The sequence below is a fragment of the Callorhinus ursinus genome, unplaced genomic scaffold (genome assembly GCF_003265705.2).
Source record: "Callorhinus ursinus isolate GAN/ISIS: 27379988/994484 unplaced genomic scaffold, GSC_fseal_2.0 scaffold110, whole genome shotgun sequence".
In the NCBI taxonomy this organism is placed as follows: domain Eukaryota; kingdom Metazoa; phylum Chordata; class Mammalia; order Carnivora; family Otariidae; genus Callorhinus; species Callorhinus ursinus.
Window position 1 is genome coordinate 1,127,714 of NW_027397172.1, and position 27,389 is coordinate 1,155,102.

A 27,389-nucleotide genomic window follows, 5' to 3' on the forward strand; every position below is an offset into this window, starting at 1 on the left:
ACAGGGCCGTCTGGCTGATGGAGTCTCTTCTCAATCGGGCATGCAGACGGCTTCTGTGGGGCTCCCTGTGGCTCAGCATGGCACCCTGGCCCAGCTCCTCCGAGGAAGCGGCTGGCCTGCCTCTGTCTGGGACAATAAGGGCTCGTGGCAGAACAGGAATCAGGACAGGCCCTGGGAGGCCGCCAGGGCCGCACGCACCACACACAGACCTGCTCAGAGCCGCCCTCTGACCCCAAGCAGTGGGCTGCGGGGATGGCCAAGGTCCAGGGAGGACTTCTTTCAGCCCTGCCTCCTCCCACAGGCCGCCCTCCTACGACATCTGCCTGGGATGACAGGCCGTTGGGGCCTTCCTTTCTTCCTTGCCTTGCAGACATCGGGACGCCTCCGGCTTGCGCACACAGCTACCGTGCCGTCCCACACATACTGAAGAAAGGTGTGAGCCTCGGACAGGGCTCGATCCCCCTTCCCACACTCGGTGGCCTCCTAACGGGCAACACCGGGGTGTGGGCAGAGCAAGGGCACTCAGGTGGTGTGTGCAGAATGAAGGGAGAGGTGGGGCAGGGAGACCGGGAAGGGCAGGGAGGAGAAGGGCAGGGAGGACACCATAACCCTTTGGCTCCAGTGAAAGGTCCCGAGCTGTTTGCTCTGGAGAAGACAAAATGCATTTTAATGATTTCCGTGGCCCATGGGACACCTGGGTGGAGCCTGGTGAGGGACGGTGGGGCCATCATACAAAGTAGGCAGCCAGGGCTGACATCTTGTCCTTGGGCCGCCTGGCGCTGGGCTTCCCGGGGGGCCGCCGGCCCCGGGCCCGCCCTCGGCCCTGCCTCCTCCCTGGCCCGCCGCGGTGCATGGGGTGGCAGGAGGCTGCGTGCTTCAGCTCCACGAGCTCCTGGAAGACGGGGTCGCAGAAGACGCAGCCCGTGTGCTGGGTCTCATCACCCGGGAGCGGGGACTTGGCCTTGTTGAAGTCCACGGCGAGTAGGGCAGCCTCGCAGGTGCCACAGGTGTCGGCCGACACGCGCACTCGGTAGGCGTTCTCGAAGCAGTGCGCCACCACATTGCACTTGTTGCAGGCCACCTTCCACTTGGGGCCCGAGGTGGGGTCCAGCACCAGCACGCCGCTCTCGCATTCCACGCACTGGCCGATGCCCAGCATGCTCAGCGAGTGCTGGCAGGTGGGATGCGTGCACTCATTGCAGCCCATGCCTGGTGGGGAGAGGGCAGCCTGATGCGCACCCCCAGCCCCGCCCCGCCCCCCCCAGGGGCCTTCTCCAGGGCCTCACGGTCCACACCCTTCATCCCAGCAGAAAGCGTTCCTCTCGGCCTTGCACACCCTGGCTCTGGATTCCCCTGCTGCCACTGCCCCTGCTTCTCTGCTTCTCTAAAACCTCCTCAACCTCTGAGCGCCAACACCCCGATCATTTCCAGAAGGCCCTCCTGGTGGCCTCCAGCCAGGTTCATCCTCCCCTTCACTTTGCTTCCACAGCTCGTTATGCCACTGAGTCACACGGGGCCGTCGGCTTCCCTGGAAGCTGCTGGAGGGCAGGGAAGGGCCTCAGTGACCCCAGCAGCTCAAATGCAGATTGTCCCTGCCTCACAGGTGAGGTTTGAGTCAGGAGGGGTGAATTGAGACCCCTGAGGGCTCCCGAGACCCCCAGATGAAAGTGGGTAGACGCCTCTTGCTGTGCCTCGCTCCTGTCTATAGCATGGGGTGATGACACCCCAGGGGCTGGCTGGGGTGTCAAAGAGACGGCACAGGCCAGGGTGAGTGTGCTGGGCCCTGGGCCCCCTCTAGACTCTCGGTCCCACCTGGACACATGCTCTCCTTTCTCTAGTAATAACAGCGAGGAGAGAGAACAGTGGTGGATGCTGACTGAGGGCGCACCCCTTGCCAGGAGGGGCCCCCCAGCCTGCTGCGTCCTCTCACTCACCCTAGCCTGGCCGGGGGCACAGCACGCCTACTGCCCAGATCCCGAATGAGCTGACTGTAGGTGCCCACTCGATTCTGACCGGCATGAAGAGGGGCAGATGCCTGGCTCCGCCTCAGCAGGGCCCAAATCCACCCCAGGTCTCCTACCCCCATGCCGGCGAAGGGGCCGGGGAAGGGCCCCTCAGAGGCCAGCATGGTGTGGGGCAGGGGCAGGGCCTGACTGCCCAGGGGGACGGGACAGCCTGTCTCCGGAGGGAGCGTCCGAGGCCCAGAGACACGGCACTCACCTTTCTTCATGTCTCGGAAGGGCGGGTGGTTGGAGCAGTAGGGGCACAGTGGGTAGCTCTTGCCCCGAGAGCCCGATGACCACAGGACCAGCTCGAAGTCATCCAGTGGGCACCGGAGCTCCTTGTAGAGCTTGATGGTGCCATTCTGGGGGAGGGTGTAGGTCTCGTCACAGTGCGAGCAGTGCAGGCGGCTCGGCTTGGCCTGCGGTAACACCAGGGAGGGGGTTCGGGGTCACCGAGGCCACCAACTCTCCTGTCCACCCTCACTCTCATAATACCGAAGTAACTGGTAACGAGATACGTACCGCATGTAACACGTGATCTATAACATATGCTACACAACACAGACTATGCAACACATAACGAGTCGTGCATGATACGTGATACAGAAAATGTAACGTAATACATAATACATGACATACATATATCATATACACAGCCTGATACACTGTTTATATAAGACGTGAGTACTATGTAACACAAAATACTAAGGCATGATGCATAATATCTATGTATACCTCCGCAAGTAATAGCAGAATACAGACCTATGTAACACACATGTCACGCGTAATCTGTAATGCGTAACACATAATACATAATGCATAACGTGGAACGTGTTGCCAGGCAACGACCTCTCAGGCAAGGACCCCTGGCCAGGAGTCTCAGGACACCTGCTTGCACGGGTGAAGAAAAGCAGTTCTAAATCCCCCGTGTGTATGTGAATACCCAGGACAGCAAATAAGGTGTTGTTGGGAAAGAATGGACAACGTGTTTAAGCGGCCTCACAGTTAATATGCTCCTGGGGTCAGGGGGACACTGTGGGTGTCTGCGTGAGGCTGCGGTAGGCCTCTCAAGCATGTGTGACCACCAGGACCAAGACTATTATTCCTGGAGGACTGAAGATAAAGCAGAGGCCTCCAGAGGTGACAAGACTTGCCCAAGCCTGTGCACAACGGTGCCAGAGGCCAGAAGGGGCGGCCACAGCCCTTCACCCCACTTACCTGAATGTACTTCATGAACCGGTGGCACTTCCCACAGCGGGACAGGGGCTTGCCCGTGGCCGCCAGGGGCGAAAAAGACACCTCCATCAGCTCGTCCATGCCTGAGGGCAAGTAGTGCAGGGAAGAGTCACATCCTCCGGGCCTGGCAGCCCCCCTCCACCTCGGACAGGTGGGTGGAAGGGAGGCCCCCATGAGTGCGCAAGGATCGCAGTGAGTGCGTCTCTATCCCCGAGGGTGCGGGGATCACGGGACGGCAGAGCTGCAGCCGCATTGGTCACCTGAGCCGGGTACCTCGCGTGTGGTGTTGAGATGCCCACTCTTTAACCCCGATGATGATGAGGACGGCCCAGCAGTGAGGCGCCACTGCCTCGTCCTCCCAACAGAGCCCCAGAGCCTGGAGCCCAGATCTGGATGCTGGTCCCGCATGGCCGTGGCGGCCCTGGCCCAGGGGTAGGGAAGAGGCAGGCCTCACCGGCGATAGAATCCACGAAGTAGTGGAACTTCCTCTTGAAGACATCCAGTGTGTGGCCCAGGACCTGGCGGTAGTCGGCCTTGCCCTGGGCGATCAGGTTCAGCTGCTTCTCGACCGCACTGCGGATGGTGGGGAGCACCAGCTCCGCATCTGCGGCGGGGGCGGGGGGGGGGTTGAGGTGCCACTGTGAGCACTCGCACCGAGGGGCTGTGGCCGCCCCCCCCGCCAGTGCAGCCTGGAGTCATGTGACCCCAGGCCTTTCCCGATCTCCTACCCAGAAAATCCTGTGTGGCGTGGCCAGGGACATCCTGTCTCTAGGACGGTGTCACAGTTCCTGGGAGTCCTTGGGCCAGGCCTGTGCTCTGCCATCTCCCCTGGTCCCCTGGGAACCTCTCAGGGACAGAGCAGACAGCTCCACAAGGAGGACCCGGGCCCCACCAGGAGCCAGTCTGTGGGGAAGAACCCCCTGCACCGCCCCCCCCCCCTTTGGATCCTTTGCACGTGACCATTCATGCATCAACCACACAGAGCCCCTGCTGGGGCACGTCCTCAGGGGGGCCAGTGTAGCACCCTTATAGTGGGAGTTTATTGGCCCGTCAGAGGCTGTGGGCCGATAAATGCAGCGCCACAGCTCAGCCAGACTCACCGATCTTGTAGTAGCCGTGCACCAGGACGATGCCCAGGTTGGTGGGTCTGAGCCGGCGCCCACTCTCCACAGTGACATAGTTGCGCTGACAGATGTTGTTGATGTGCACGGGGATACTGGCGTCTGTCCCTGAAACACACAGCAAGGCCCCGGGCTTCCTCAGCCTGCGCCCGTCACGCTGCAGGCTCCATGTCTGCCCCCACCCACCACGCGGGCCCTGGTTCTCAGCCCCTTCCCCTCTGTTTTTGGCCAACACTGTGCGAGACACCACAGTGTGTTTTGAGAATGGTCTTATGAATCAAAAAACGGCCCTCCCAGTGCCAGCGCTGGGTGCTTAATCCCCCTCTACAGACAACAGAGGCTGACAGAGGTTAAGGAACTCTGCCAATGTCACGGGAGCTCATTCTACCTGCCCCTCACACCTGGGAAATGTCACCTCCTCGGCCTCTCCTGCCTCAATCCTGAGACACTCGACCCTTCTAGAACCAGGGCTCAAGACCCCTGAACATGGAGGAACTCCCATGCTCGCTGCCAAATCGTCCCCTCTGAAACCTGCTCAGTATTGCCCACTTTCTGGCTCCTAGGTCCCTCATGATCAGTTTCCGGGGCGGCACCTCCCCTGGAGACTTCAGGGATGCTGCCCTTACTGCTCCGCCATGCTGAGGAGCCTCCTTAGATGGTGCTCAGAGGCTGAGACCACTGAGGTACCACACTCGAAGGATGATGCTGGGACTGGGATCTGAACCAGCACACTCCCCGCCGTGCCCACCGCATTCCTGCCACCACTGGAGTGGTACCCCCCTTCCCCGGCGAGAGCGTCTCCACGCAGCCCTAGGGGCGCCTGGTCAACAGTGGCACTGTCATGTTCAGAAGGTCACGTGAGCCCTCTTCGAGGACACAAACTCATTTTGGTCATGGGGTCTAGGGAGACATGGATGTCTTGTCAACGGGGAAGGAGAGAGGATGCTGGGGGAGCAGCACCCCCACCCCACAGCATCTATACCTGAGGACCCAGGGCAGGACCCACCAGAGGCACCCAGGCCCCTGGAAGAAGCAGGCTCAGCTCTCCAGCTGAGGCCACCACTGTCACCAGAACCCCAGCCTTGGGTGAGACGTCACCTGTCACAACTGTTAGTGATAGAGCAGAAACCAGGTACAGCAACCTGGATTGTTCGCAGCCCTCTAGAGCCTGGTCAGCTGGTGCGGCACATCAGAGAAGAGGCAGTTCCCATCAGAGTGATCACTGCCTGGGGAGCTGGCCACACCCTGGGCCCCAATTACCAGGTGCTGGGCACGGAGGGGTCACTAAGCAGCTGTGGAAGCACCGTCTCCTGGACCTCGGTCCTGGGATGGGGACCCTCGGGCCCGGGGCCTGGGCAGGCGGGAGGGCGGGTGCACCCACCGATGCCGTGCTTCTCCATGAGTGTGATGAGCTCAGCTTCTGTCAGGTAGTCAGGCGGGCTCGTCTGCTTCTCCAGCATCTTCATCTCGCTCACGGGAAAGGTGTCGCCCCTCTGACAGGTGGGCAGGCTCTCCTCCAGAGGCACGCTCTGCCAGGGCATGATCTCCGTGAAGCCTGGAGACACAGGGTGCTGCCACTCAGGGTCCCATCCCAGGCAGCCCAGGCCCAAGACACTGAGACCCCCTCCCCAGGTCTGATGGAGCACATTCTGTCCGTCTGTGGAGGCGTGGGAGGAGCCACGCTGGGACCTGCAGTTTTACCTGGAGACAGGACGGTTTTCCCTGTGCAGGTGAAGTGCTCGGGCCCGATTCTAAAGGAAATGGTGCTCTGGAGGTACTTGCAGTCGTAGCTAACCGTGGCGATGAAGTGTCTGGTGATGTACTCATAGAGCCGCCACGCCTCGCTTCCTGCAATGGACAAGGAAGCTGGTCACTGGCCGGGGACTGGCTCTAAGTGCCCCCCCCCCCAGCGCTCTTACTCAGGCAGCAGGGCCCAGGCTGTCCAAACGGGATGCCAGGGCTGGCCTACACCCAAGCTCGAGAGAGGAGGAAATACACAGGAAGGGAACGTGAGTCTCCCAGGCCACGGCTTTCCTTCATAGCTAGGGCTCCCACCTCCCACCCCTGCTGTGAGGTGGGACTGCTCTTCAGGGCCTGGCCGGTCTGCAGCTAGGGACTTGCCACCGTCACTTCCAACTGGGGCTATGCCCAGTGGCTCCTGTCTCTACCTCCCCCCTTCCCTGACTCCCCCCCCCCCCCCCCCCCCCTCCTCCCGCGGGAAGCAGGCCGGGCCCTAGCACTCCCTATCTCACTTGGTCCTTGCCCTTCTGTCTCACCCTCCCACTGCCGCCTCCTGCGAGCAGCTGCCTGCACCCTGCACTCAGGCACGCCACCACACACCTGGGGCCACTTCACTCCTGTCCTGTCCCTCGGCCACAGAGCACAACTTTCAGGCGACCCCCTCTGCCACAGCCAGGGGCAGGTGGGGGAGGGAGGGAGCCCCCACATTGCCAATGGGGCCTGACACCATCCAAAGGTGCCATGTAGCTTCCCACCCAGAAGCTTGGAGAGAGTGAGTGAGAGAGAGAGAGAGAGAGAGAGAGAGAGAGAGTGTGTGTGTGTATGTGTGTGTGTGTGTGTGTGTGTGTTGGGGGGAGTGCCCAATACCTAATTCGGCCTCTGTGGCAGACCTCATGGGGGTGATGGGGGGATGGTCACCAGCGTCGTGGCCCTTCCGTGGCCGATTGATACCTTCTGCTAACAAGCGCTTTACCTGAGGGAGAGAAGACAAGGTGGTGTGAGTCCGGGTACAGCCGTCCTCCCACGGGGAGGGAGCCAGCACCAGTTCTGGGTTTGGCCAAAGAGCCTGAGCTGGGACCCAAGACCCTGGCAACAAGTGTGCCCAGTGGTTCTGCTCACCGTGTCGGCCCAGTAGGGGTGGTTGGCCTGCTGCCGCAGAGGGCCCTTCAGGTCAAAGTTCTCGGGGTAGTGGGTGGTCTCAGTCCGCGGGTAGCTGATGTAGCCTTGTGTGTAGAGTCGCTCGGCGGTCTGCATGGCATGCTGTGGCCCCATGCCTGCGAGAGAGGGCAGGCTCAGCTGGACCAGAATGCTGGGGATGGCCAGGTCCCTGCCCATGGGCCTGGGCACTCAGGCTCCCCACCAAAGGCGGCCAGGGCCTCCTGGTAGGTGAGGATGGCTCTGGGTGGGCACCGTGAGCGCACGGAGCTGCTGGCCAGGCAACTGTGCCCGGGCAGCATTCTCCAAGGCCGAGGTCCTGAACCTGTGAAGGTGGACCCAGGATAGGGATGCGCCACAGTGTCACCCTCACGACATGGGCTATGCTGATTAAATGTGGCCTGCAGAGTGCTGATATTGGACACTCTGGCCATGGTGCACATGAGGTCTGCCTCAGGGTTGGCTGATGTCCCACTATGACAGCAGAATTAGCACTCGCCTCCCCATTCTGAGCCCCCTGGGTGTTTCTGTCCTTATGGCACTCCGGGACCGCTGAGGGAGGGCTTGTCCTCCTGCTTCCCCTGACCAGCAGAGGCTGGCCCTCGGCTGTCGGTCACTTGGTGTCATCGTTGCCCTCTGAGGATCCCTGAAGGGGACGCTCTGTGAGGACACTGCCCAGCTTCCTGGGGCCGCAGAGGCCACCAATACCTTGAGGCCAACCGCTGTCAGAGAAGGCCAACTTTCCAGTCCCCACCCCTTCTCACTACCATGGAAACAAGGCTCAGAGAGGTTACGTCAACACTGGTCACACTTGCCCCTGCAGGAGACGGGCCTGGAGCGCCAACCTCCCACTCTTGGCCTCTCTCCCTACACCAGGGGAGCTGCTCTGGGGTGCTAACGCCAGGCTGCCCCTGTCGGGGAGTGGATTGCCTCTGCTCTTGTGAGGATGCACATTTCAATCATTTCATCCTCAGAACAACCAACTCCAGTGATGGTCGTGATGGTCGCCCTGTGTTCCTGTGAGGAAACTGAGGCTCCAGGACAAGAAAGAAAGTAGCCAAGCTGAGATTGGACCAGAGTTTGGGTCCGGACCTGGACCTCCATGGTCTAATGCCTCTGAGGGGACTCCACTGAGCCAGTGACACATGAGGCCTTGCCCCACAGGGGGTCACTGACCATGGCCTTCCATGTACAGCCCAGGCAGCAGCTGCATGGATGTTTAGTAATACAAAATGGTCTGAGTTTTCCCCACATAAATTCAAAGAGCTGTTGAATATTAACCAATTATCCTCTGAAATGGGATCCTCTCACGTGTTTGTTAGTTTATTAGTTATTTTCACTCTGGAATTTTTTTTTTTAAAGATTTTATTTATTTATTTGACAGAGAGAGACACAGCGAGAGCAGGAACACAAGCAGGGGGAGCGGGAGAGGGAGAAGCAGGCCTCCCGCTGAGCAGGGAGCCCGATGCGGGGCTCGATCCCAGGACCCTGGGATCATGACCTGAGCCGAAGGCAGACGCTTAACGACTGAGCCACCCAGGCGCCCTTCACTCTGGAATTTAAGAGAAATGAACTCTGCATGAGGCTCAGATTCCCACTAAGCCTCACAAGACACTGCAGGTGGGCTGTTCCTTGACACAGGTGAGCACAGAGGGATTACTCGGCACAGGTGAGCACAGAGCAAGGGGCCTCGGCCCAGATGAACACAGAGCAGGGGGCGCTTGGCATAGGTGAGCACAGAGCAGGGGGCGCTCGGCACAGGTGAGCACAGAGCAGGGGGCACCTGGCACAGGTGAGCACACGGTGGGGGCACCTGGCACAGATGAGCACAGAATGGGGGCACTTGGCACAGGTGAGCGTGGAGGGAGAGTGCCAGCACAGGTGAGAGCATCAGCACTGCCCTGCATCCCCAGGCGCCGCAGCAGGGCTGAATGGCTCACCGCGTGCCCGTCCTGAGAAGTCTTTTATGGGCTTTAGAGGAACGCCCTTACATACCCAGAGAAGAGCTAGCTACTCGCAGCATCTCCACAGTGTTCAGGGCGAGGGGCCTCTGCTTTGCCTTCTCTTTCCTGCTTGTGGCCTCCACCTAGAGAGAAGACAGAACAGATTCAGGGATTCGGGCGGCAGGGGGAAAGATGCCATAACAGAGAATCCGGATGTGTGGGAAAAGGGTCTCATTTCATTCATCTGGTCTCCCTGCTTCTTGATTTCACTCTTCACAGTGGTCTCAAGACTTGAACATTTATGTAGGCCCAGGAAGGGAAAAAGAAAAAAAAAATTCTTTTCTAGAGAATTTCTAGGAAAAGAGAAAACTTGGAAGAATGGCAAAGAGCGAGGAGAAGGGGTTGCAAACTCAAAATCCTCCACGAGCCAGTGGCGGCCGGGCCAGGGGGACGGCAGGTGAGGCCTGGGCCAGGCCACGGAGCGCGGGCCCACCTCGGGTTAGCCACTTGCCCTTTGCTGCACCCGAGCACTCCCACCAGGGCCTATGCGTGGTGCTCCGTCTTCCAGGTCGTCAACAAAAGCTGCAAATCAGGACTCTTATGTGAGTTGGTAACTATTATTCCAATGTTGGTGACTATTTTAAGTATCTGTAAACACCGTGTAGTTTAAATAAAATACTGGTCAGCTTCAAACTCTGGGCTTGAACAACTGTCAGAAGAGACGACTCTGTCTTGCCCGTGGCAAAAACAATCCAAACAACTCAACTCCGATGCCTTGCCCCTCCCAATCCCATGGAGACCTGGCCACGGGTCAGTGCAGTGCCTTCTGATTTCCAGATGGACAAAGGTGGGGGCAAATTTAGGCCAAAATGGGTGTGTGCTACAGTGGAGGCTGGGGTCACTGTGGGTGAGATCTGGAGACGGTGGTAAGGGGGTCTCTTGAGGAACATGACTGAAGATAAAAGTATGAAGCAGCTCTGGAGAAAGTTCTGGAAGCCTGAGTCAACTGCATGGCTGAGCAGAGGGCACCCAAAGAAAGCATGGAAAGGATAAGAGAAGGCAGCTGAAGGCGACCAGGCCACTCCTCCACGACTCTGGTAGCTGGTAAGGCTTCGGGGAATGGTGGTGGAACTCCACCACCTGGGGCAGCCAGCCCCTCATCACCCTCTTCTAACAGCCAAGCACGTGACCCTCAAATTCATAAAGACCCTGAGTAAGAGCCACAGTACCATAAAGGCCATGAAAGCCGACCGAGGTGGGGATATTCCATAGTAGCTGTGGGACCCCGGACAGGGCCACTGACGTGCACACAGGTCCCTCTGGAGCTGTTAGCATTCAGTATCAGAGAAAATGGACCTCTCTGTGAAACGGAGTCCTGCCAAAAGGAGAGAATGCCCCTGGGGTCACGTGGAAAGGGGCTGGCAGGTGGCGGATGCAGGGCAGCGCCCAGGGCAGAGCAGGGGCGCGGCATCCCGCAGTGACTACAAGCGTCAGTAACCGTCCTTTCCAAAACACGTCTGTTTCCAAAAAGGAGACAAAGACGGGACACTGGGTCATGAGGTGCTCTCCCAGCCAGAGGCGCCTAGAAGCCTACTCCCACCCAGAGCAAACATGACAGATGTGGGCGGCGCAGGCCCACCTGGGCTTCCTTCTCCAGCTTTGTCAGGTTTAAAAACATCTGTGCGATCTCCCGGTCGAACACTCGCACTCGGTCCCAGTCCAAGAGAAGAGACCTGTCTTTATCCACATTAACCTGAAGGAAAAAGGGTAAGAAGTTGGGAAAGAAAACATCCAGGTGAGCACACTGCCAGGGAAGAGAACTGAGTAGATGAAGCAGCTCCTTGTCTGGGAGGAAAATGGTCCCGTCCCTAGGTCTCATGGCCACCCCTGTACAAGTGTATACAGGTGCACAGACACACAGGCTGAGACCCTGCCCCACCCCAAGGAAAGGCTGCTCTGATTCCAGGCCTCTTCCCTGAGATTAGGGAGGTGGTCTCACAAGGGGAGCCCGAAGCCGAGGCTGCTGTGTCCTTAAGGAGTGTGGGAACCTCCACCTCAAACGCCATCCCTGCCCACGCTCTAAGGCCTGGCCAGCACGAGGTGTGGTCCTTCTGGGGGTCCCCAGCCCTATGTCAACCAGACCAGCTCTGTATGATTTAAATCTTACAAGCAGCTTATATGGAGAATTTTATTTGAAGAAAGGGTTCTAAGGCTTCAAAAAGTTTGAAGTCACTGGCCTATGGCCCTCAGTCCAGACCTTGGACCTGACCATCACAGCTGACGGCCCTGAGGCGTGACCTCCCGTCTCTGCGCTGCCAAAGCTGACTTCATTCCTGCTTCTCTAAGTTCAATGCATCCAGGCCTATGTAGGCTGGGGTCCCTTCTCCGGGCACCCCGCAGACCAATCTGGCCTCCCTCCTCTGTGTCTGTGGCCTGGGGGGCTTGCAGGGCTATGATGATGATGGAAGACCCTCAGAGTCCATAGCCTGAACCCGGGAAGACCCAGCGTGCATGGGGAAGGGAAAGCAAACCTTGGCCTGCAGCACCCAGTAGGTCTCCGGTTTGAAGGACTGGATTTTATCATGTCTCTCCACGCAGAAGCCCAGGGTAGGGGTTTGGCATGGCCCAAAGGAGATGAGGGAGCTGTCCAGATTGCCATATTTTCCCTGGAAGTACTTAGTTTGAAACCTACAGGAGGCACGGGGCAGAGAGAGCTATTCTGGTCATGGATTCACTCCAGATACCATCATTAACCAGCCATGTGAGTCCAGGACCGGGCCAGCTGGTGGCGGTGCCCTGCTCAGAAGACAGGGGGACAGGGTGAGGACACGCTCAGCAGGGGGCCTGGGGAGGGTGTCGGGGGGGCACACACGGCGGGGAAGGCATGAGAGAAGAGCAGATGGGGCTGGGAAATCCTTCTATTCTGTTCCATCCCCTCCAGCCTCTCCTCAAGACCCACACAGTGTAGAGGAACACCCCGCTCATCACGTGGTGCCCTGTGTAGTCTAAATCAGCTAGATCGTTTCCTTCATAGAATGTTGACATTGGCCTAGAGCTAACCAGGCCCAGGGCAGCCAGAGGGGACTGGCGAGGCAGCGGCTCTGGCCAAAGGGCGGGCAGCCAGTACCTGGTGAACGCGCAGCCGATGCGCAGGTCCAGCTCTTGCCTGGCGTCCACCGACAGCGCTTCGTTGTGGTCGGGCTCGCCCAGGCGGGCCATGGCGGCGCAGATGTCCGTGTCTGTGATGGAGCTGAACCTGGCCCTGAACACTATCTTTTCGCCACCACGGGTTGAATTCATGACAGGCAGCACAGTGTCTAGGACCTGGGGGAGGCGGCCCAGCGGTCACCCACCTCGGAGGCCTCTGCCTCCGGCTCTGCATCCCACCTGTGGGGCCGCAGCTCCTGTCCCAGCCAAACCTCGCTGTGCGTGACTCCCTCTCCCTCCTCCGTCCCCTTCCCGGCCCAGAAGCTTCAGTCTCTCCACAGCACTCCTGCTACATGGCTTCCTTTCCTTCCGCTGACAAACCTGTTCAAACACCCCCCTCCTCACTACCACCCTTTCTCTCTTCCTTCTGCTTTCATCCCCGCTAAACCAGGAAATGCTAATGCCACGAACGCCAGGGGGCGCAGTCTCGAAATCCACCCCACTTGACCCATCTCCCTTCCTTCTAGAGGGCAGAGTGCCTCTAGAGGGGTGGGTGGAACTTTTAAGAGACTGAAGAAAAGCCAGGGAAGGAAAACAGAATGAGGAGGAAAAGGCAAAGGGCAGGAACGGGGAGGGCACAGGGGACTCCCAAGGTGGGGGCCTCGGGGCGCTCAGGGCTAAAGCACAGCATGGGGCCTGGAGCCAGACTCACTGGGAAGGCCGTGCAGTGTACGGGGAAGAGGTGCTTTTGTTTCAGAGGGGAGAAAGCCCTATGAGCCTCCACCCCCAGATGCAAAGGTCCCCCCAGGGGAGGAGCAACCCTGTAGGGGAAGGGCCGGGAGAGGAGCGTCTGGGAAGGGACAAAGTGTGATCGTGTCTACTGAGGGTGCTGTGCGGGAATGGGGGGGTGCCCTGAGCTCCCTCTGTCACACAGGAAGCATTTCCTGAGCCCCAAGGTGTGCCAGGCCCCAGGTGAGAGCTGGGGGTGCAGAGGCAGGAGGGTGAGCGGCACCAGAGGACACCTGCAGTCAGGACTCGCGTGAGGGTGCCACAGCTGCAGCTGAGGCAGGCTCAAGGGCATCTTGGGTGGGGAGAGGACAGTGAAGGCCGGAGGAGAGGAAAGGAGCGAGGAACGCAGCCGAGTGGCAACCAGCCTCGGCCGAAGGTCCCTGAGAGGTGCCCAGTAGGCTGGGATGATGAAAACCAACGCTCTCCCATCCACCAAGAAAATTCTGCCCTTTCTGTTGGCTTACACAGTGCACCCCAGCAGGGGAAGCAACATCCCTTTGCCCTTGGTAGAGTCCATATGTTTGAAAGTGTCTCTGCAGTTTCCAAAATGAAGGAGGAAAGAAAAGGCATTTCTAAGGCAATGTAGCGGATTCCCGGGCTGCAGCCGCTGGAATGGGGTGACTGCGGGTACGGTCGGCAGGAAGGCCCGAAGTGAGGACTGCAGTGGGGCCCCCTCTCACCTCAAAGCAGATGTTCTCCCCCTCCTTGTCGCAGTCCAGCCACAGCACAATGTAGTCGCAGCCTTTGCCCTCCACCTGCCACACAGCATACAGCGACTGGCACCTCCGTGGCCCAGCCCGCAGTGCCCACCCACGGTGCTCCCGCCCGGCCCCTGAGCCCTGGGGAGGAGGACGGGTGCCCAGAGCAGGGCCTAGGCAGTTAGGCTGCCTTCGCCACTCAGAGAACTTTGCTCAGAACTTAAGTTTTTTGGACACAAAAAGGTTATAATGCAATATCATCTTAACCCCAAAAACTGCACGGGAAGAGGGCTGAAATGAGAAAAGCTTCAAGGTTAATGGTGGTTGTCTTAGGTTGTGTGATTATAGGTAATTTTTTCTTCCTTCTACTTTCTAATATTTTCCATAATATGTATGCATTTGTTTTAAAACTAGAAAAACCACCACCACCACCGATTTAAAAAGCAGAATTTCTGCTCTCCAGGACTGAGTGACAGGGCTGCCCTGGTGGGCCAGTCGATGGTTCTAAGGCGAGGAACAGGCCTGAAAGGTGCCTCATGGGCCAGCACAGGGCGCTCAGAGAAAGGGTGGGGAGGCCCGCCCAGGGCTTCCAGCAAAGGCCTCCAGGTTCATGAAAGGGGCAAGGACTCAGGGAGGCCGCCTGCAGTGCCGGAAGCCAGGGATGGAGGCTTCCCAGGTGCCGGTGCCCTAGCCCGCCCCACACACCTGCAGGAACTTCACCATGTTCAGCTTGGGGTTAGCTTCCTTCTTCTCTGTCGGCGCTTGGCTGAACAGCTCTGCAGGGTCCACCTTGTCCCATCGGTTGTACTTTCCTACAAACCATAGCCACAGAGCTTGACCTCTGCAATGGTCATAACCCCAGGAGGAAAGGGACGGCTTGGAGAACAATTTGCCCAGGACAGCCCCACAACTGGAGGCAGAGCTGGGCCTTCGTTCCCCTGGGCTGCTGAGGTGATACCACACCATGGCCACCCCCAGGAGCCACCCCTGGGCAGGGCCGCCGCCGCCCCAGCCTCACTTCAGGACGTGCCCTGTGGCTGGCAGTGCCATTCCTGGGCTGGCTCACTTTGCCAGAGCACTGAACCACACCACTCGTACTTCTGCCTTCTCTTCCAGCCTGAATTTCTGCAACTCTCCCCCCACCCAGCACGTGAACGCACACAGGCCAGGTGCTCAGGTGATCCCTGTGGGGAACCAATCTTTTGAGCCTCATGAGTGGTACCTCCACCTACTTCTCTACTTAGGGCTCAGTGCTTGCATGCTGAGCCCTCTTTCTTTTAGTCCCCATTTCGTGCAGCCTGGGAGAACGGGGTCAAATAGAGTCAAGTTCAAATCCCAGCTGGCTGGTGATAAAACTCAAGAGTCCAAATGCTTGGCTACACAACTGAATCAATGTCATTGCTGTCACTGAGCAGCAAAAAGTGCTGAGACTTTGCTGTATGCTAAGCTCCCTACCTTCACGGTCACACTGAGTCCTCCAACAATCCTGGGAAGTGGCTGGCACTGTCGGAAGACCCACTTCACCCATGTGGGACAGAAACTCAGAGAGGCCCCAGTCCCAGCCCATGAGCCCCTGGAGCCGGACTCTTGTCAACCACAGGGCCCTGCACCTGGCTCTGCTGGGTCACTAAAGCTGGCTCTTCCAAGGTGACAGAGAGCAAAGATGCAAGGGTGACAATGACGGCCACCGAATGGCCATGGGCAACAGTTACATTCAGCAGGAGCCACTTCCTGAACGCCTACACAGGCCAGGCCCCCGGAGTTGGGCATTCACCACCTCTAGGAAGCACAGGAAGAAGGAACATAGGGCATGCAGTGACTAAACGGTGTCTCTGGGATGGGGAACCAGGGGGCACTGAGCTCCAAAACCTGGGTTCTGGGCACCTCACCCAGGGACCCCGGGTCACCTCTTCATGATCCGCTGGCCTCAGGACTCATGGGTTCTGCACACACTTCTCTGCCTGGAGCCCTCCCCTGGCTCCAACTAGAACCACGGCAGCACTCTGCAGGGCTTCCGTCAGAAGGGGCTTGGGGGCTCACCCAGGAAGTCCAAGGTCATCACGTGACCGCAGACAGACGTCATCTTGAAGCGGACGGGCTGGCCAGCGAAGGTCCCGCTGTACTCGTGCACTGAGCACGTTCCGTTCAGCCCTTTGTGTGAGGACATGTTTCCTGCAAGGGAGAAGTACAGTGATGGCTCACCACGCAGAGCCCTGGGTTGGCTGAAGGCCAGGCGCGCCCTCTCTGAACACTCTCAAGAGCGGGCACTCTTGGGCCCTTCGCTGCATTTCTGCCTCACTTCTTTCCAACTTCACTCGAAGGCCTCTGGGGGCCTCCTCATTATCAAGTCCCCCGATGTCTTCTCATGCTCCCCACTGACAGCCCCTCGGCCTCTGGGGACTGGGCACTTCTCAGCTCTCCCCTTCCCTTCGGAGAGACGCCAGCCCGCTGTCCTAGCCAAGGGGAGGTCACGGTGGGCATGGGCCGTTTCTAGGCACCCAGCACTCAGGCACCCTTCCTGTCTGGAGGGAATTCAGAGATAAGAAGGGAAGCAGCACCCCACCCGCTGCCTCAGTAGCCAGAGGGGGCTAGCCTGGCATCTCAGGAGGGCTGTAGATAAGGGTCAGCCTGGTGGCTACTCTCGAGTGACGCGAGGCACACCAGCTGCAGCTGTAACCGTTCAAAGCAGGGGCAAGGGTCCTGGGGTGACAAGTGTCCGTGGCGTGGTCTCACACTTACACTGGGGTCTAAGATCGGGGTCAGACTTAGACTAGGGTGGGCTCCTGGCTCTGTCTTCTTTCTTCCAGTGAATTCTCTTTCTGTGTAAGTTACCAGGGCTGGTTGCTGCTTATGCCCAACAGCCTGACAGGCACAGTGCTCTTACAGGGGCTTGCCTGGTGCCAGGCTGTGACCTGGGCCTGGATCCTTTGGGAGTCCCAGCCCTGGCCCACACCGGCTGTGGCAGTAAGCGCACCCCACAGTGACTAGTACCGAGGTGCTGCAGTAGTGCCTGCTGTCCTGAAGCACGTCAGCTCCAGAGGCGGGGTCCCACTTGGGGAAAGAAAGAAACGACTGTGCTTACAGTCCTTCCCCCCCCGCCCACCGCCGAGGTCTGTCCTCCCTACCTCGAGAGAGGATTTTAGCAATGGACTGGGCCAAGGATGGCTTTTCTGCAACCATGAGCACGGTCTTCATCTTGTGTTAAACCTGCCAGGGGCTTCGGCCCTTCACACTCCAGTCTCAGAGAGATGGCAATGAAGGTCAGAAACTTCTCTTCTGCAGCTCAACACTACTGTCAGCGCTGACTCCTGAAGAGAAGAGACACACCGAAAACAGAGATACTTCCAGTGGAACCTCTACCACTAAGAAGGAAACTCACTTTACAAAATGAAAAACAGGGGCATCTGGGTGGTGCAGTTGGTTGAGCGTCTTGGTTTGAGACTCTTGGTTTCAGCTCGGGTCTGATCTGAGGGTCGTGAGATTGAGCCCCTCATTGGTCTCCACACTCAGTGGGGAGTCCGCTTGGGTTTCTCTCTCCCTCTCTCTCTGCCCCTGCCCCCGCTTGCAAGTGCTCTCTCTAGAATAAATAAATCTTTTAAAAAAAAAACACCCCAAAAAACAAATAATTTCTTTGGGGCGCCTGGGTGGCTCAGTCGGTTAAGCGTCCGACTCTTGATCTCAGCTGAGGTCTTGATCTCAAGATTGTGAGTTCAAGCCCTGTGTTGGGCTCCACAATGGGCATGGAGCCTACTTAAAAACAAAACAAAACAAAAAAGGGGCACCTGGGTGGCTCAGTTGGTTAAATGGCTGCCTTCGGCTCAGGTCATGATCTCGAGGTCCCAGGGTCAAGCCCCATGTCAGGCTCCCTGCTCAGCGGGGAGTCTGCTTCCCCTCTCCCTCTGCCCCTCCCCCTGCTCAGCTCTTTGTGTCTCTCAAATAATATAAATAAATAAATAAATAAATAAAGTCTTTAAAACAAAACCAAAAAAAGTAAAACAAAACAAAACAAAAAACACCCAAACCCCCAAAATCAGGGTGCCTGGCTGGCTCAGTCAGTAAAGCATGCAACTCTTGATCTCAGGGTTGTGAGTTCAAACCCCACATTGGGTGTGGAGTTTACTTAAAAAACAAACAAAAAACAAACCTGAGATAAGAAAAAGAAGTCAGGGAAACTTGAAGACATTGGACAAACCAGGGCAATGGAACTGGCTTAGAGAGAAACACCTTGGGAATTTGGGTTCCTCTGGGAGAAGTTGATGTGGCTCCATGACCTCAGGTCAGTCTTAGGAAGACTTTCTGGGCTTTGGATCTGGACTGATAGGCTGGGGTAGGGCAGATGGCTGGCCCTCCTCCTAGGGCACAGTTCTGTTTGCTCCCCAGGGCTGAGAGTGGCACCTCCACCTTAGCTGAGAATTGGGATGCCCTGGGACATTTTTTTGTTTTTATTTTTAAGATTTATTTGAAAGAGAGAGAGAGAGAGAAAGAGCACACAAGCAGGGAGGGGCAGAGGGAGAGAGAGAGAAGCAGACTTCCCGCTGAGCAGGGAGCCTGACTCGGGGCTCATGATCCCAGGACCCTGATCATGACCCGCGCCGAAATCAAGAGTTGTCAGATGCTCAACTGACTGAGCCACCCAGGTGCCCTGCCCTGGGACATTTTATAAAATGCAGATGCCAGGCCATGTTACCTAGATCGTTCTGACCCAAAACTAGGCCTGAGACCCACTGGCCAGGGAATCCAGACCCCAGCAGAACTCAACAGCCCTTTTCCAATGGGCTCTGATCTATCTTCCTGCCTGCCCCACGCAACCTCTAGCCTTGCAGACCATCCTCTGGCCAGTTAAACTAGACACCACTGTCTAAAGAAAAACATACTCCCAAGCCTCTGTTCCCTTGCTTGGAATATACCGCCAAGCCCAGAGAATGCAGCTCGACCATCTGAAGGCCCGGCTCTACTGCTAACTGTTGTTTAAAGAGCTCTCCAAGCACCCGCTGGCAGGCCGAGAAGCTTCCTGCTGTCCCCCTGCCCATTACAACAGACTGCGCACCCTACCACGGTTAGTTACTGTCTCATCTCCCCAGCTGCGCATCAGTGGCCTGAGGTCTGGATCACTGTTGGCGACTGTGACAGCTGGTTCCAAGATTGCTACAGGACACTTAATTCCTGCTGGCTAAATAAAAGAAACACGAGCCCTTTCTTTTTTGATCATTATACATACGGCCTTGACGTTGACAAATATGACATCGTATTAAACAACAACACGACATCTACTGAGACAACTGGGCAAACTTTGGGGGGGGGCGGTTAAAGCTAGACTCCTACTTTACACTTTCCACCAAAACAGATTCCAGATCTAGCAGAAATTTAAGCAAAAAGATGAAACCAGAAAAATACTAGAAGAGAACATAAACTTTGGTATGAAGAGAAGACATCTAAGGACTTCAGAAGCGCAGAAACACACCTCTCCGTGTTTAAAAGCATTTGCCTTCCTTTTCTGTGAATGAATTCCATTTTCTCCCCAGCCAGACTGCTCTTTTCTTATTTTTAGCAATGATTTTAGTTGCTAAAATAACTTCCTAAATAGTATTTCCTAAATAATGAGGAAATCGGCCATTTGTGATATAATGGCCAACAACACCCATCACGGTAAAGTAGGGGTAAAATGAGCTTGTGCCTGTCTCACCAGCAATAATCACAGGATGAGCACACAGGTGGGTGAAGGTCCGGTGACAGGCAAACTCGAACAGAGGTGGTGTAAGTTCGATTGGAAAGACCTCTACGTGGAGCGATTTGACGATGTCTCTCAGAACTCCAGGAGCACATCCCCAGCAATCCCACTGCTGGGAATGAATTCAATCATCCCACAATTATTTACTGAGCACCTACTACATGCTCAATACATGTCGCCATGGGCCACGTGGGGCGAAGCAGAGCTGGGGTGGGGAGGGACTGCAGGGTGAGCCCTGCAGTGTCTGGGGGACGTCCAGGGAGGTTTGGGGGACAGTAGGGAGGGCGGCTTTGGACTTTGGGTTTGCCCTGAGGGAACTGGGAGGTAGCGCAGGAGCAGGCTGACCTGACTCCAAGTGTTCAAGGGATTCCTCTGGCTGCTCGAAGAAGGGAGTCACTGGGCCCCCAGGGAGCAGCAGCGGAGGTGCTGAGGGAAGCCTGGGGTCCAGGCAGATTCCGAAGGCAGAGCCAACAGGACTGGGAATGGGAAGTGAGGCGAGTGGAGAATGACTCCAGGGCTTTTGGCCTAGGCAGTTACAGGACGGGATTCCCATTTGTTGAGATGGGAACTGGGAGGAAGGAGCTGCGTCGGGTGTGTTCAATGTGAGCTGCCTGCTGGAGGACGCGGTGGCATGTGGCGGCATGTGGAGCGGGAAAGGAGCCCAGGCTGGGGGTCGGGGAGGTGAGCTGACTCAGGAGAGGTGGGACCCTGAAAGCCCAGAGAAAAGGCACTTCAAGGGGGAGCCACCACCATGTCCAAGGCTACAGATACCCACAGGCCGAGTGAGGTGACAGCAGAGACCTGACCTTGGAGTCTGGAGACGTGCAGGTGCCAGGTGACCCTGAGGGGCGCTGTTTCATCAGTGCGTGCTAGAGGTAAAAGCACGAGGTGGGGGAGCTCAAGAAGGCCTGGAAGGAGGGGAGAGGGAACAGTGGGCTTTTGCATTTTAAGATGGAAGCTACATCAGCACGTTTGTCCGAGGACAGACCTGGTCGAGGAACGAGGGAAGAGAAGATGCAGGAGGCGAGGAGGGAACTGCCAGAGAGACGTCTCTGGGTGGGTGAGAGGGTAGGAGCCTGAAGGGGGGCCACTCTTCTTGTAAGGCAAGTTCAACAGTGAGGACAGGACGTGGCGCTGGGGGCAGGCTGACAGCCAGGGGAGAGCTAGATTGAGCAGGGACAGGATCTGCTAGGTCGGTATGAGGGACAGAGAGGGGCCGGGATTGAGGGGAACGATTTTCTAAGATGGGTGAGGAGGAGGGAAGGACGTGGGAGGGTGCAAAAACTGCAGGTGCTAGAGTGGGGAGGAGGAGTCAAAGAAAAGAGAGGTCAGAGGGCAAGGTGCCTGGCTGGGCCCTTTTTCTTATGGTGTCAAAGTTTCTAGAAGTTTTATGTTTCTAGTACTCCTCTTCATACCTAAGGATCCTAAACACTTTTTCAGTAAAGAATCAACAGGTTCTTTTCCAAAGATCCGTTTAGAGAGAAATGTTTTGCCGTAGCATCTTCAAAGGGAATACCTCATTTATCCAGGGCTAGGGATACAACTGGACAAAGGCACACCGGCATCTGTCCTGATTTCAGATCACCTGTCCACATGTCAGACTAGTCGCTATTCCACACTGATACATGTAGGTCTTTAGCAGCTTTGGCTCTAGGTCAACAGTTTATATTTCAGTTCTGCATGGGTACTCTGTAATGATCTCAGTATCACTGATTTACTAGGAAACAGATATGACTTCCTTTAAGGATTCAGAATCATGGAATCCTGGGAAAGGGACTCTGGTGATGAACTGATACAGCCACCTCAAGAAAGAACAAACTAAGACTCAGAGAAAGATTTTCCAAAAGTTACCTGGGAAGTTTGCTGAGTTGTGGTTGAAACTTCTGCTTCCTTACCAGGTACTTTTTTTTTTTTTTTTTTTTTTAACTGCATCAGCTTCTACCTCTTAAAAGAATTCTGCAGTCTTAACTGTGATTAATTTTCTGTGATTATCTTGGGGCCTCTCCATTTTTCCATTAAGGCACACTCCAATTTCAAAAGGGAAGTCAATGAGAATAAAAGTGGAAAGCAACGGTTTGCAAACTTTGATCATACTGTCATTATACCATTTAACATCTAATGATGCTCTACCGACATCATTACTCACTTAAGTTTTTGCTTTTTAACAAATGCTTAAGTGTATACTTTTAAAAAAAGGGAAGTAATATAGCCTTGTAGGACCTGAAAGCCTGTAATCAATGGTCAGAACCAGGTTCTTTCCGTAACCTACATGGTTAATCAAGTTTGATCCTGTTGCTTGCTAAAGCTGAGTCTGAAGTTTGTTCTCTTATTTCAAAAGGGGAGATCAGCAAGTGCTAAGGGAGTTAGCACCCCAAACTGGAACTGTAATTAGGAGGGCCCAAAGTGAGAGAGAGTAGCAGGTTAGCTTGTTACTACCTGGTCAACTCTCACCAGCAACACCACCAATGGTGTGTGGCCTTTGGGACGGTACCTAAAGTCCTTTCCTGTCCATCTTGCGAACAACTGAACTTAGCCTGGGAGTGGAGGCCGAGCAGTGGTCCAAACAGCATTTAGAGCCCTAGGATCTCCCACCTTAGTAACTTAACCCAATACCCATGGAGTCAGGAAAAGAGGGAAAGAAAGCTCTTCCTCTGCAGGCAAGCAATTGCTATAAACTGCTACTTTGTTTAATCTTGCCAACCACTCTACAAGGCTGGACTTGTAAATTTCTTTTAGCTATGAGTAAACTGAGGTTCAGAACAATTCAGACTAGTGTCAGGTGACCTTTGCCAAGGTTCTAGGGACCCCAGGGCTAAGTGGCCATCAAGCCCACGTTGGACTTTCTCCCCGTCCTGCTCCCAAAGGCGGGAGTGATAGAGAAGCAAGATAAGGCCATCGTCTTCCTTTTCACCTGCCGAGAAATTACTGCCCCTGGATTCCAGCTAATTAGTTCACAAAAGGACCCTCCTTCATCTCCATCAACAACAACTGAGAGAAACACACCAGAGTGCCCTCAAGACTGAGCCAGGGCCCAGGGGGCAGCGAGTGGCCCACTGCCTCCCGGAACCTCAGTTTCCCTACCTGTGACAACAAATTCAGACAACAGACCGCACCTCAAAGAACTGCAGGGCGGTTCGATGAAGGGGAGTATAAACTGTAGCGCCTATTCCTTCCAGGCACCGGACTAAGCGCTGGCCCATCGTCACCTCCCTGAACCCCCACTGCAAGCCCCCGGGTGGGGGTCCACCCCCTCCGGGAAAGAGGCGGCGAGAATATGCAAGAAGCCCGGATCCTCTCCCATGCCCCGGGGCTGGGGACCGCCCGGCCAGCATTCGGGAAACGTGCCCGAAAAAGGCCGGCGTTTCCCACTTCCCGGCGTAGCCCGCCGCCCGCCGCCCGCCGCTCACCCGCAGCCCCACCGCGGCTCCCGCCTGGCCTCCCGCTTCGGCTTTCGCTCTGGGGGTGGGCTCAGCAACCTCCACTTCCGGGTCCGGCCGCCGCTGGCGTCCCCTCGTCTGCCTGCCGGCGCGCGCACGTCCGCGTCCGCGGGTTCCGCGGCTGGCGCGTACCGGGAGCACGGCCTCCAGCCAGACCCTGCTCGGCGTGGTCGGCTGGAACCCCCAGCCCTCCACCCAGACTCCTCCTCACAGCCGTCGTGGCGAGGGGGTCCCAAACCTCCATCCTGACCCCTCCCCGCGGCCTCCCCAAATCCTCCACCTTATTCTTCTCCGCCACCGGGGTAGCAAGAATGCATTTTATAATGATTATAAAAACTGGATGATAAACATGAAAATATACATATGCCGTTAATAATTAAAATAAAAGTGCAGATATGTGTATAGCGGGTTTCTTTCAATGCTATGAACGTTTGTGGAGTGAATGAACTGTGTAAAATATATCCGGAAGACGAATTGGGCAACAAAAGCAATTTTTTGTGTCTGTTAAAGCATTAGGATTATGGAAAGCTTAAAATAATTTTCATGACCTTATTTAAATCTCTCTTAAATAATAGTATACACGCATTTATTTCCCTTGCTCCCTGTAGACGCTTTCCCTAACCTGCCTTTTTTGGAATAGGAGCCCTGATAGATGCTCTGGAAAAAGAAACGTTTTATGGTCAAATGAAGGTTGGGGAATGACAAAAATCAAAAGTCACAGTGAGATTCATTTTCAAAACAGAACTCCTGATTCCAAACCCACTCCTTGGCAAGGTCTCCTTTTCCAAAATGGCAGCTTCATCTTTCTGGTTGCTCAAGCCCAGTGCCTTGAAAGCACCCTGCATTCCTCTCTTCTTCTCAATTGTGACCCATCTGAAAATCCTGCCATTCCTGTCCTCAAAATATGTTTGAGATCCAATCAATCCTCCCTGCTTCCACAGCCACCATCTTGATCCAAGCCCTATCTCCCTCCTGGTCTCCTGGACTGCACCCTGCGCCCTACAGTCTGTTTTCCACACAGTCTGTTATAGGAGTCAGGTCTAAGATTGGATCTAAGGGGTGCGACCAACTGGCAGAGAGGCAACACCAGAGACCCTCCGCTCTTTTAATGCAGTTTGGGTTCATTCTGTGCACCGGGAGATAGGACCTGCGGCCTGGACCCAGCAGGGGGCGCTGCGCGGTCAGCTCTGGGGGGCTCTCAAGAGTGTTCTTGTCAGAGCTGAGAAACCAGCTGCCCTCTGCTCTCGCCTGGAGAGCCCTGCAGCTGAGTCCTCCGCACAGATCTCCCAGGGAACTGCGGGGCAGGCCGTCCTGTGGACCCTTAGGTTGACAAATGACCCAGATTCAGAGGAACCCTTTGACCTTCCTTCCTTCCTGCCCAGGTGCCTGGTAGTGGTGGATGGGATACCTGAGACATCTTGGCTCTCTCTTCTCTCTCGTTGGGCATAGGCTGGGCCATGGTCCCGATAATACGGTTAACCCACCCAGTACTTACTCGTTCTAGGCAACTTTCTATTTATCAGTGCCTTTAATTCTCATTTCAACAATGATTACCATCATTCTCATCCTTATTTTACACATAAAGAGACAGGTCGCGCAGATGTAAACGGCAGAGCCAGCTTTCAAGACGAGGTAGCCAGGTTCCAGAAGCCAAGTTCTCAACCACTGGCTGTGGGGCTTCTCACTGCTTTCTCACTCTCTTTATCTTTTCAGGCTTCGGGGCCCGGTCTGTGCTGACTCAGCTGGCCTCAGTGTCGGGTTCCCTGAGAGACATGGTCACCATATCCTGCACAGGAGGTGGCAGCAACATTGTGGGATGTACCTTAAACTGTACCAGCAACTGCCAGGTCCCCAAAGTCCTCACCTACAAGAACGACAATCAGCCCTTAGGATTCCTGACTTGTTCTCTGGCTCCAAGTTGGGCACCAGGGCCCTCCTGACTATTGCTGGGCTCCAGGCTGAGGACAAAGCTAGTTATTTTTTTTTTTTTTAAGATTTTATTTATTTATTTGACAGAGAGCACAAGCCTGGGGAGCAGCAGGGAGAGGAAGAAGCAGGCTTCCCGCTGAGTAAGGAGCCTGAAGCAGGACTCGATCCCAGGATGCTGGGATCATGACCCGAACCGAAGGCAGACGCTTAACCGACTGAGCCACCCAGGCGCCCGACAAAGCTAGTTATTACTGTCACTCCTATGACACCTCAGTTAAGCCTGCATGGCTCAGAGCTCCAGACCCCGAGGTAAGTGAGACATAAATCTTTTGGCTCTCACAGCACATTCATGACATCTGCTGGGTAAATTTTACCTTCTTGTCACCAAGATGGTTTGTAAGTCAATTCTGGCATTTTTGTGTTTTTAGTATTCACACCTTATGTATGCCGGCTCCACGTGCATTTCTGCCTTCATGGCTGACGATGGCATATTGAGAACTGTGGCCTTTATATTGGAAGTCAGTTTGGCTGGACCTAAACTCCTCCACTCATGTTTTCCTTCCTTGAATATCTTAAATATGTCATTCCAGTTTCTTCTGGTATCAAATGTTGCTCTCGATAAGTCTGATCATCTGATTTTTCTTTCTCTTGTGATTTTTTTTTGTCTCGATGCCCAAAGTCTGTTTCTTTTTAAGTTTATTGATTTTACTAGAATACATCCTCGTGTTTGTCATTGGGATCAGCTTTCTCAGGTTCACCGTTTCCCTTGGAATATATGGTTTCAAAGATGCTTTTTCAAATTTAAGGGAAGTTTTCTTGAATCTGTACTATTTGTACTTGACTTTGTACTATTCTCTTGTCTTGGTTTTCCTTCTCAGGGTCTCCTATTATATATATACATATATATATATATAATGATGGAATATCAGTCAGTTTTTAAGATGATAATGAATCTATTTTAAATAAAACGAGGTAGGGACACCTGGGTGACTCGGTCGGTTAAGCATCTGTCTTCGGCTTAGGTCATGATCCCAGGGTCCTGGGATCGAGCCCCGCACTGGGTTCCTGCTCAGCAGGGAGCCTGCTTCTCCCTCTCCCCCTGTGTTTCTCTCTGTCAAATAAGTAAATAAAATGTTTAAAAATAAATAAAACGAGTTAACTTAGACAGGCTATTTTTTTAAGTATGAAAAATGTTACTATGTAAGTGACCGTGGCACTCCTGGGACTCAGCTGCTTGGAGGAGACGGGTACTGGGGCAAAGGCAGGAGCTGCCTGCTGGCCAGCCTGCTGCGAGACCAACTGGCCATCGTCACCAGGGGGGACACAGGTACGAGAAAGGCCATTGTGACTGAGCTCCTGCAGCTGGGGTGTAATGTAGTCATTGCATCTTGTAGCTTTGATAGATAAAAATCTACTGCAGATGAACTGCAGGCCAGCCTGCTCCCCCTCCAACCAGGCTCAGATCACGCCCATAAAATGCAACATCGGCAAAGAAGAGGCGGTGAACAATTTGGTCAAGTCCACCTTGGATATTTATGGTAAGACCCATTTTTTTTTTTTTTTTTTTTTGGTAAACAGTGGAGGAGGCCAGTTCATGTCTCCTGCAAAACACCTCAGTGCAAAGGGATGGCATGCTGTGATTGAAACCAACTTGACCGGCACCTTCTACATGTGCAAAGCAGTTTACATAAAAGAGCACGGAGGATCTATTGTCAGTATTATCCTTACTAAAAATGGATTTCCAGGATTTGCACACAGTGGAGCTGCCAGAGCAGGGGTTCACAATCTCACCAAATCTTTCACTGCAGAATGGGCCAGCAGTGGAGTACGGATCAACTGTGTGGCCCTTGGAGTCATTTATTCCCACTGCTGTAGACAACTATGGTCCTTGGCAAAACACTTATTTGGAGGGTTCTTTAAGACAATCCCAGCTAAGGGAATCGGAGTTCCTGAGGAGATCTCCCCATTGGTCTGCTTCCTGCTGTCCCCTGCAGCTTCCTTTATTACTGGACAGTTGGTGTTTGTGGACGGGGGCCAATCTTTGTGTATGTGAGTATTTGATATACCAAATCATGACAACTGGCCTCAGGGAGCAGGGGATGTTTCTGTTGTCAAAAGGATGAAGGGAGTCTTTCTTTCTTTCCTTCTTTTTTTTTTTTTTAAAGATTTTATTTATTTATTCATGAGAGAGAGAGAGAGAGAGAGGCAGAGGGAGAAGCAGGCTCCCCACTGAGCAGGGAGCCTGATGCAGGACTCGATCCCAGGACTCTGGGATCATGACCTGAGCCGAAGGCAGACGCTTAACCATCTGAGCCACCCAGGCGCCCGGGATGAAGGAGTCTTTCAAGAATAAAGCCAAGCTCTAAGCTAAGGAAACTAAAGGTGTCTTTTGTCCCCAAATGCCTTAACATCTCAAGAATGCACTTTGGATGGGGCACCTGGGTCGCTCAGTCAGTTGGGCGT

At 55.2% G+C, this 27,389-nt stretch overlaps 1 protein-coding gene and 1 pseudogene across 3 annotated transcripts; one reads left to right on the forward strand and one right to left on the reverse strand.

Annotated features, from left to right (window-relative positions):
• Positions 1–627: 627 nt before the first annotated feature.
• Positions 628–23,076, reverse strand: TOP3B (DNA topoisomerase III beta). Of its 3 annotated transcripts, none has more exons than XM_025857333.2 (18): positions 22,968–23,076; positions 16,958–17,140; positions 15,873–16,004; positions 14,538–14,644; positions 13,815–13,889; positions 12,326–12,522; positions 11,730–11,886; positions 10,838–10,951; positions 9,251–9,341; positions 7,220–7,374; positions 6,968–7,073; positions 6,062–6,208; positions 5,742–5,915; positions 4,340–4,468; positions 3,694–3,843; positions 3,222–3,322; positions 2,221–2,422; positions 628–1,209 (listed from the first exon to the last, which is right to left on the reverse strand). In XM_025857333.2, the coding sequence occupies exons 2-18, from the start codon at positions 17,025–17,027 to the stop codon at positions 728–730; spliced, it is 2,589 nt and encodes an 862-aa protein (XP_025713118.1). In that variant the 5' UTR covers positions 17,028–17,140; positions 22,968–23,076; the 3' UTR covers positions 628–727. The 3 variants fall into 3 exon arrangements, with proteins under 3 accessions (XP_025713118.1, XP_025713119.1, XP_073745689.1); XM_025857334.2 differs by lacking the exon at positions 22,968–23,076 and adding an exon at positions 22,642–22,884; XM_073889588.1 differs by lacking the exon at positions 22,968–23,076 and adding an exon at positions 19,516–19,641.
• Positions 22,860–27,292, forward strand: LOC112812513 (peroxisomal trans-2-enoyl-CoA reductase-like; annotated as a pseudogene).
• The last annotated feature ends 97 nt before the right edge of the window (positions 27,293–27,389 follow it).